At 34.8% G+C, this 10,713-nt stretch overlaps 1 protein-coding gene across 1 annotated transcript; it reads right to left on the minus strand.

Annotated features, from left to right (window-relative positions):
* Positions 1-1,476: 1,476 nt before the first annotated feature.
* On the minus strand, positions 1,477-10,300 carry LOC139819197 (sodium/potassium-transporting ATPase subunit alpha). The gene is given in 14 exon segments (XM_071788391.1): positions 1,477-2,030; positions 2,033-2,046; positions 2,378-2,447; positions 2,450-2,665; positions 2,838-3,086; positions 3,089-3,260; positions 3,649-3,887; positions 3,890-3,956; positions 4,233-4,502; positions 4,922-5,254; positions 5,257-5,339; positions 8,430-8,558; positions 9,041-9,353; positions 10,031-10,300. Coding segments are annotated over 14 exon segments (2,979 nt in total).
* Between the last annotated feature and the right edge of the window lie 413 nt (positions 10,301-10,713).

Genomic DNA, 10,713 nt, shown 5'->3' on the forward strand with positions numbered 1-10,713 from the left:
GTCTAACATGTACGCGAGTCATTGGGACTTGAGCAAGACACCTAAAGGCGTAATGAAAGTGAAGGTCGGCCCTGGTTGTCGACCGAGGGAGGATGGGCCGCGTCGCGATGCGGCTCCGCACTCCCGGGGCGTCTCGTTCTCATCGCGAGAAGAGGCGCACCCAGAGCGTACACGTTGGGACCCGAAAGATGGTGAACTATGCCTGGTCAGGACGAAGTCAGGGGAAACCCTGATGGAGGTCCGTAGCGATTCTGACGTGCAAATCGATCGTCGGAACTGGGTATAGGGGCGAAAGACTAATCGAACCATCTAGTAGCTGGTTCCCTCCGAAGTTTCCCTCAGGATAGCTGGCACTCGGCCGTTCCGCACGGAACGCGCGCGAGTCTCATCTGGTAAAGCGAATGATTAGAGGCCTTGGGGCCGAAACGACCTCAACCTATTCTCAAACTTTAAATGGGTGAGATCTCTGGCTTTCTTGAACTATGAAGCCACGAGCATCTTTTAACGGATCAGAGTGCCAAGTGGGCCATTTTTGGTAAGCAGAACTGGCGCTGTGGGATGAATCAAACGCAGAGTTAAGGCGCCCAACTCGACGCTCATGGGACACCATATACTTTGAACTTTAAACCTTAATATCGTCTAAATGGTTATATTTATGAAAAAAACATAAGAGACCTTTTTTGTAGATCGTTAAATTTTCTATAGAAATATGTATTGATTATTTCATAATTTTTGATAGTCCATATGATACAACATTCATAAGAAGCAAAAACAATTTTTATAAAATTTATCAAACTTTAACTTTGGATATCTTTTGAACGGTTAAATTTATGAAAAAATGATAAGAGATCTTTTTTGTAGAGCGGTAAATTTACTACAGAAAATCTATGTGGCGCAATGCTGTATTACTGTTTGTTAGATAGTTATAAAATTTTTTCTATCTTACTAAATGAAAAATAAAAAATCGCGATGAGCGACCTGTTAATATTAATATTAAGGGCTAAAATTTTAACAGGTATCTTATTTTACCTTCCTGCAAGTATATATGCTATTCGTGAAATGAAAAAAAAAAGTTGCTCCAAAATGACACATCCTAAATATATATATATATATATATATATATATATATATATATATATATATATTTGCGGTAATTTATTTAGAAAAGTGAAGGGTTATTCGCAGCGTGATTCCAAAGAGTCACGAGTAGAGAGCCGTTAAAGGTCGTTATTTACGAAACTATTTTTTTACATCTTGGTGCAATATAAGAATGCAATACACACACAACTAAAATTTTTATAAATATACTTGAATTTAGAAATTAACTCTTTCCATCTTTAATTAATTTCATTTAATTGTTTTAAAATCTCAACTCTAAACTTAGCTTTCTCAAATTTTTAAGAAGATGAAATTAATTATGGCTTTGCATTTTTTAATCTTTATTTTGTTTATGAGATTTCTCTTTATCTATCTCACCTAGTACGAAGTTTCTCTGTCCCACCAGCCACCTGGATTTTTTCTAATCCACCATTTTTTCAACTCCTCGTAAATTAATATTATGATGGCGTACGGCACTCCGAGTAGCCACCACTCTGGCTTCAAGGGATACGTCTTCAGAATGCGGTCCATGTGGGGCGCGTAGCAGATTACACAGGCCAGGGCAATTTCAAGAAGCAGGCCCAGATTCAGGGCCCAGTTGCCCATACCTTGGCGTAGTAACGAGTTGCGTCTAGTCTTGCAGACCATTGCATTCGCCACTTGAGCGATCACGATGCTGACAAAGAAGACGGTGTGACAGGTGTACTCGAGGATCTTGCGCTGTTCGTACGTCCATTCCTGTCTGAAACTGTCCTCCAGGTCGTTTACTGCCGGGCTATCCCACTGTGACCTTAGACCTAACAATCTTTTAGGCAGGAAATCGTGCTCTGCCATCACCACAAAATACGTGAAGAAACCCGCGCACGCCTCAATCACGCCAATCTGACCGTACACCAAGAAGATCAGCTGCCGGCTGACTAAATGGTCACTCTGGGGTTTTTGGGCTTCCTGAAATATTCAAGAAGTGAAATAAGAGAGATGGAATTAGATATTTAAATATTTCAGCAATTTGTATAATATTCTACTTCAAACGTCTTTACTATATAACCAAACCTTGAACTAAATTCTAGCTAATTTAGCTAAAATTTACTTTTAAATCGAATGAAGAAATAAAGTTTTATTATTTTAATTATTTTTTTTGCAAAGAGCTTTAATTTTTTAAGTATTTATAATTTAGAGACTGCTAATTCTTTGATATTAGATTTCTTTTCATTTCTTTTCGTAATGTAGCCTTCATGATTTTGGGTAATATATGGGAAAACTTTGTTATATTTGATACCTCAACATTATATCGGACTCGGACTTCTCGTAAGCCAAGGCGACCGCCGGCCACATGTCTGTCCCCAGATGATGCATAGGATGCAGATCACACCGACTGGCAGAGGAATTCCGAGAACAATGAACGCTAAAAAAGGCGTTATTTCCGGCACATTGCTCGCTAGAGTATACGCGATGCTCGACTTGAGATTGTCGAATACCCGCCGGTCCTCCTAGATGCCCGTTACTATCGACGCAAAATTGTCGTCCAACAATATTAAGTCCGCCACTTGTTTGCTCACATCGGATCCTGGCGATCACAATTAGAGACTAGATCGTCGTGACAGCTATTATTTACTTAAATTAAAGAACCACAATATTTCCTTAAAAGCAACAGGAACATTTAGATGTATCTTTTAGAAACTTTGTCGTCTATATATATTTTTTTTAGGAAAATATTTTTATAGAAAAATTCAGGTCACCTGTGATACCCATAGCGATGCCGATGTCGGCCTTCTTCAAAGCCGGGGAGTCATTGACACCGTCGCCGGTAACTGCGGTGATCAGATGCAACCGCTGGCAGCTCTCGACGATCTGCAGTTTTTGCACCGGCGACGTCCTGGCGAACACGATCTCCTGATATCGCCTGATAAGCTGGTCCACTTGTTCCGGTAACAGGTCTCGCAGCTGCGCACCTGTCACCACGATGTGTCGTTTCCTGGCATCGCTGTTGGAATTATCATAGTCATCGGTATAATGATGCCGACATACTTGGCGATCGCTTATTTGGCGGTGTCAGGATGATCACCAGTGACCATGATGATCTTAATACCGGCACAACGACACTTGTACACGGCATCAAGCACAGTCGGCCGCGGTGGATCCATCATGGCTACTAGACCGATCTATCGATAAAAAAAATTAATTTTGTTGATTTAGAAAATAATTGCCAAAAAAAAATTAAAATCCAAGAATTGTATTTAAAATACTTGAATAATAAAATCTAAAAGATACTAGTATAGAAAAATATCGAATTCAAAATCTTGGGAGAAAAATTAAATCTTGAAGCTATTTTTGAGTGCTAACAATAAGAAACATTCCTGGTCCCAAAAATTGAGTTTCATTATTTAAAGTTTTTAAATCTTATTCTTAGATTTTGTTTGAATTTTCTTTTTTGCAAAAATAAATTTTACCTATATTCAAAGACTTCAAACTCTTATGATCTCATGATAACAAATTTATAGTCTATGTTTAATAATAAAATTCAGAGAAATAAAATGCGAACTGAGATACCAATCTCAAGTTTTCAAGGGGGAAATTTGGAGGATCGGCCTCAAAGTGATAGCCCACGGGGAAAGCCTTGTTTGAGAGCTCAAGATCGGCAAAGCCGAGAACGCGTTCTCCGTTGTTCGCCAGGATATAACAAGATTCTGTGTACGCTGTCCTTGTCTCTTCGTTAGTCTCATCACCGAACGCTACCGTCGAACAACGTTCGAGGACACGTTCGGGAGCGCCCTTGAAACATATATGAAATACTTGTCGCGAAATAAATGCACATTCGCTTGAAATTTGCCCGTTGAATTAAAGGGAATCTCCAATATCTAAACATTAAGTTCTCTTGTTCAAACTATTAATAATAATTTTATTTTTGTTTTAATAACACGTATAGATAAAATTCATTATTTTTAGATAAAATTTATATTAAAATAAATGTAAATGTATAATTTGATAAAATCTTCTAAATAAAATTAGAAATTAGAAATTTTAAAATTTGAAGGCAATATTTTTCAGTTCATTAAATTTACAATTGGAATGTTAAATTTAATTCTGAATTTTCTATAATCTTTTAGTCAGAAGACTTAATCAGGCTCATTTACCTTGATATAATCCTTCCTGAAGGAATCAGCTCCTCCTTTCACAAGGACCTCCATGCACCTCAGTAAAGCGGCATCCGAGGCATCTCCCAGGATTTTTCTTTTGTTCAACGGCAGCAAGGGTTTGTCCTCGGGCATCAGTACCCAGTCGGTGCGATTGCAGAGACTCGCTACCCTGGCTAGATTTTCGAAACCCGGGTTGTTGGCGTATTTCTGCCATGTATTCGACGCCATCACCTCGTGCAGCTGACCGTCGTACCACACGTGTCGCACCTAAAATCGCGGAGAAGTTCGATCAAAGTAAAAATGTTTTAAAGATCGATGTGAAGGCTACAGAAGCATAACTTACATAAAAAAAGAACAGTATTGTATAATTCTCATTCGTTGCAAAAAAATATCGAAAACGAATAATAGATAAAAAACACACAAGTAGACATTAATAATTTGGTTTTATAATATATGAATATATATTATAAAATAATGGGATAATAATTAATTATAACTAAATAATAATAAATCATAATTATAAAAAGTAAATACATAAAATGTTACAATTATATGTATATGTGCACACGTTTGTAACAAAGTAACAAAAAAATGCAAAAAAAAAACGGAAGAAACTAAATGCGAGCAGATCTACAAATAATATACTTCTGCAGTAGATTTTCGCAAGAGGAGAAACGGAATCGTACGGTCATTTTATTTTGCGTGAGAGTGCCGGTCTTGTCGCTGCAGATAACAGCGGTACATTCCAAAGTCTCGACAGCCTCGAGATTCTTCACCGGACAATTCTTGCTGGCCATCTTCTTAGCGGTCAAGGTCAGACTGACCGTCATCGTGGCGATAATGCCCTCCGGCACGTTGGCCACGATAATGCCGATCAGAAATATCACTGACAATGAGTCGATCCAGTCGTGGCCCATCACCATGGACATGATAAAGAACGAAACACCTAGGAAGATGGCCCAACACGAGATGAGTTTCATGAAGCGATGTATCTACCTGGAGAGAGGCGTATTATAGGTGCGGCCGGCAATCTCGAAGTCAGCTTTGCCACTCTGCCCATCACTGTATGGTCACCACAGGCCACTACAACACCCTTTCCGCTGCCTGTTAAGAAACAATTATGCTTAATGTAGCAACAATGTTGGTTACGATAGATTTGGCAACAATTTTTAATAACTGGATAAAAATTGTTTATTAAATCTAGATTTAAAAATCATTTAATATGCTTTTTAAAATAAGAAAATAAAATACTCAAATAATATATTTTTAAACATTATTAGAAATTAAACTATAAATTACAGTTTGTACGAGAAATAGATTTCTTATATTATATTATAGAAAAGTATATGTCTGTCAAGTTAGCACCTCCCCCACAAAAAAACGGAATAACACATATGTAGAAATTAAGTGCTCTTTATGTGCTAATTATGTGCTCTATTCGCGATTTTTGTGCTCAAGCAGTTTCGCGGGAAATCGCAATTGAAAGTAGGGGTGCTGGCTTAACGTAAGCTAGCACCCCCCTCATTAAAATTACATATAAAATAAAAAATTCAATATGCTAGAATTATGTGCTCTTTATGTGCTTTTAAATGCCTTAAACAAAATTAGTCTATCTATAATAGTTTAAAAGATATACGCAAAAAAAGATCTACATACTACTGATATAAGATTAAAGTATCAGTTAAAATACAGAAAGCGAAATAATTATTGTCTTAAAATGTTTTTCGATTAATGTGTTCTCGAAATATGCACAATGAGATTTCCGTGCTCATCCCCTTCAGCCGGCCAGAACGTTAGCACCCCATACGTACAAGAGTAAAGTACCAGTTAAAATATAGATAGCGAATTGGTTCTAGTCTTAAAATGTTCCTTAATTTATGTGCTTTCAAAATATCCACAATGAGATTTCCGTGCTCATCCCCTTTAGCCGGCCAGAACGTTAGCACCCCATACGTACAAGAGTAAAGTACCAGTTAAAATATAGATAGCGAATTGGTTCTAGTCTTAAAATGTTCCTCAATTTATATGCTTTTAAAATGTACAAAATAAGATTTTTGTGCTCATCTCTTTCGTCCGACAAACCTTCCTGAAAGTGAGCACCACTATACTTACAAGTGTAAAGTGCTTACTAACATAACAATTTTTGTTTCCAGCCTATTGATTATAAGCAGAAAATGTTTTATGAGCTTGTGGAATATGTATAATAAAATTTTAATGCTTTTTTTATGACAAAAATTATGAAAAAAAATCTACATTAATTAATTTTTTTACGAAAATGTTAGAATATCATTATATTATAATTTTATTTTATAACTTTTATTTTATAATTTTTTTAAATCTAGTTATTCCTATACCTACAATATATGTAAGATTAATGGTAATTTGATGTTGATTTTGCTATAAAGACAGAAACAATAGTTTACATAATTAAATCAGTTGAAATTGATCTGGTTAATGTATTGATTAAATTGTTTAATAAGACTTTTTTCAGAAAATTTTTTGAAATTAGTGTTTGTTGCATAAATATTGTTATATGTAAAATTATTAGCAAAACATAGGATAGTTATCAGTATCAAATATTTGATAGGGAGTAGATGGAAGTAGTACATACATGCAGGAATAGATAGGAAGAACTGTGGTATACAAGTAAAATAATTTTGTATATAAGTAATATAATTTTATTAATATTTATAAAATTAAATATATGTGTTTATATACATTTTTAAAGTTATTTAATATGAGTTATGAGTAAGTATTGCAAAGTCGCTAAACGTTATGGAGAATTTTTCACTAAGATTCTGAACAATATATAAATACTGAAATACATATAAGTAAACATATGTTTAACTAATTTTTAACATTCTCTTTCTAATCATAGAAACAAAATGTAATTTTTAAAATTAGTTAATCTTTAGTAAAGTTTAATATGTATTTATATAGAATCTTTCGTGTATTGTTTTTTATGATGATATTACATGAATTAATAGTGCAGTTCACGCTACAATTGCGCGACTAATACTTGAAGGATATATTTGTTTTATGATATATAAAAAAATATGGTAATAGAATATTTACATATTACACATATAATTGTGTTTATTAAAAAAAATTATATCAAAAAATTACATTGACGAAAAGAATTAATGTGATTATTATGCTTTTAAAACTTACACCAGACAAATCAATTTTAATTATTAAAGATTTTAAGACTAGAACCAATTCGCTATCTATATTTTAACTGGTACTTTACTCTTGTACGTATGGGGTGCTAACGTTCTGGCCGGCTGAAGGGGATGAGCACGGAAATCTCATTGTGCATATTTTGAGAGCACATAAATTAAGGAACATTTTAAGACTAGAACCAATTCGCTATCTATATTTTAACTGGTACTTTACTCTTGTACGTATGGGGTGCTAACGTTCTGGCCGGCTGAAGGGGATGAGCACGGAAATCTCATTGTGGATATTTTGAAAGCACATAAATTAAGGAACATTTTAAGACTAGAACCAATTCGCTATCTATATTTTAACTGGTACTTTACTCTTGTACGTATGGGGTGCTAACGTTCTGGTTGGCTCAAGGGGATGAGCACGGAAATCTCATTGTGGATATTTTGAAAGCACATAAATTAAGGAACATTTTAAGACTAGAACCAATTCGCTATCTATATTTTAACTGGTTCTTTACTCTTGTACGTATGGGGTGCTAACGTTCTGGTTGGCTCAAGGGGATGAGCACGGAAATCTCATTGTGCATATTTCGAGAACACATTAATCGAAAAACATTTTAAGACAATAATTATTTCGCTTTCTGTATTTTAACTGATACTTTAATCTTATATCAGTAGTATGTAGATCTTTTTTTGCGTATATCTTTTAAACTATTATAGATAGACTAATTTTGTTTAAGGCATTTAAAAGCACATAAAGAGCACATAATTCTAGCATATTGAGTTTTTTATTTTATATGTAATTTTAATGAGGGGGGTGCTAGCTTACGTTAAGCCAGCACCCCCACTTTCAATTGCGATTTCCCGCGAAACTGCTCGAGCACAAAAATCGCGAATAGAGCACATAATTAGCACATAAAGAGCACTTAATTTCTACATATGTGTTATTCCGTTTTTTTGTGGGGGGGGGTGCTAACTTAACAGACATGAAAAGTTTTTATTTTTTTCTTTAAACAATGTGTACCTTCGACAACGTCTGTAGAAAAGAATACCATATTCTTCGCTTAAATAACACTTCCGGTTTGCGGAATATTAGTCGTTCGTATCAATGGTATCGACTCGCCCGTAATCGATGCATTATCGACCTTCAAACCTTCGTTAAAATAAAAAGAATAAATTTCTATAAGCTATAAAATCTAGAATTTTCATTATATTTTTACAAGATTTCCCTTTAAATACAACTTAAGTTTATTAATACCTTTACTACAATGCAAGTTGGAAATGTTATCTGATGCATGCCGGTACTAATTAACTTTTGATAAAATATTAATTTAATTATCCAAATCTAAAAATTCTAAAAAGAAAAAAAAATAAAATTGATCGCGGAGATGTAGAAGTTAAAAAATTTGGTCTTTTGTATTTCTTTTCGATGATGTATAATCTCGCGTTTATATTATTTTTCTCCGAATAATTCTTCTCTCATATCTTTCGACTTTCTTTCGACGAGAGATTGAACAAAGTGAGAAATCGTCGTAGATTTCAATCGCGAGGTCCGCGCGAGGAGAAAGGCTTGTTTTTTCCATTCTGAGGAAAACAAGAAGTCCACGCGTGATGCGGTGGCAGGACACACTTCACCTTGACATTCCAGGATCCTAATGTCAGCGGGCACCCGGTCGCCGGTCTCCAGCAGGACAATGTCCCCGGTCACCAGCTCGGTCGCCAGCAGCTCCTTTCTCTCGCCGTCTCGCAGAACCTTGACACGTTGCGGTACCATCTGCTGGAACGATTCCATGATGCGTGAGCTCTTGGAGTCTTGATAGTAACTGAACGCGCCGGTGATCACGATCAGCACAATCAGGACTACACCAAGCCAGAGGTGATCCTCGGAAGCCTCGCCGTAAGTCTCCAACTCCAAGAAGTAGTTGTCGAAGCACAAAATGGCTCCTACCTGGAAGTTAAATATATTTTAATGAGTTCTTTAAAAAATGGAAAAATCTTTACATTAACATATCTATATGTAATTATTTAATTGATCTACTTCTTTTGTATTTATTTGATCATTAATTTTTAACTTAAACACATGCAATATAGCTATATATATGACAGTAAGAAAATAAAAAAATAAAGTTTAAAAAAATAAACTTACTTGATCTATAAAAATAAATGTCAGCTTAAAATTAATATAATCTTAGAAATAATGGATAGATATAATTAATGCTGATACAAAAAATTCAAAATTTGAACCTTATATTATTAACTAACTTCATATTATATTATTATATATTTAAAACCTAAAATTATATAGAATTAAAGAATAAATAAACAATTTATCAAAATTAAATAAAAATACATTCTCGCGACTGTAAACTCGTACAAAGAATTGTATAGTGAAATAATACATGCATTTTATTTTCTTTTTCTTCTCTTTCTCTTTTTGTCTAATTTGACTATAAGGCCCAGTTTTTTTCTTTGAGATATTTAACGTGACGTCAACCTTTGTAGAAGGGTCTTTTTGTAAGTTATATGACACTTAACTTAAAAAAATACCTGAATATTAACATTCTTTTCAAAATGCATGTAGTGTAATAGGAAAAGATCAAATCATTCAAAAATTGCTAGGTATACCCATATGAGCAAGGAAAATCCTCCGCAGCATCGATGCAAGATCTTCTGAATCTTCAAAGTTCTTTTCGGCGGAGTCAGGGCGTTTGGGCCCTGATCTCGTAGGCGATTTTTCGCAACGGTCGTATTAGATAAACCCCGTTCAAGATCCACCTGTAAACTTTGCAGTAGATCCCCCGCCGATTTAACGTGCACGTCCTTATCGATATCCTGACGAAGAGCGTCCAGATCGCGATTGCGTTGCTGTTGCGCTTTACGCAAAAATCGCCACATTTTTCAATACGCTAGTAGAATTACTTATAATAAATAAGTGACATTTTCAAAATCTAAAAAAGTATATGAAAGGTATTCAAAATTAAAATGTGCATCTTTTTCGTAAAAAAAAGACGTGTCATAAACAGACACGCGTGTGAAGTTAAATCGTAATAAGGACTTGATCTTGATAATCGGTGTTTGTTTTCCATTGTCATTTTCTGCGATCGATTGTTGATGCGCTAAATCGGCTAAATGCATGGTAGGAAGGAAAAAAAGAAAACAAGAGAACCTTTTTTACTTTTTTTCTCTTTTATTAGAAATTACGGTCTACAATTATCACACAGCTAGCAGAAAGCTTTTAAAATAAGACGTCTTAAAAACGTTTAAAAGATATTAAAAGATATGTCACAATCTGAAAAATTATGTCTTTT

The sequence above is a fragment of the Temnothorax longispinosus genome, chromosome 9, assembly GCF_030848805.1.
Source record: "Temnothorax longispinosus isolate EJ_2023e chromosome 9, Tlon_JGU_v1, whole genome shotgun sequence".
NCBI classification, from domain to species: Eukaryota; Metazoa; Arthropoda; class Insecta; order Hymenoptera; family Formicidae; genus Temnothorax; species Temnothorax longispinosus.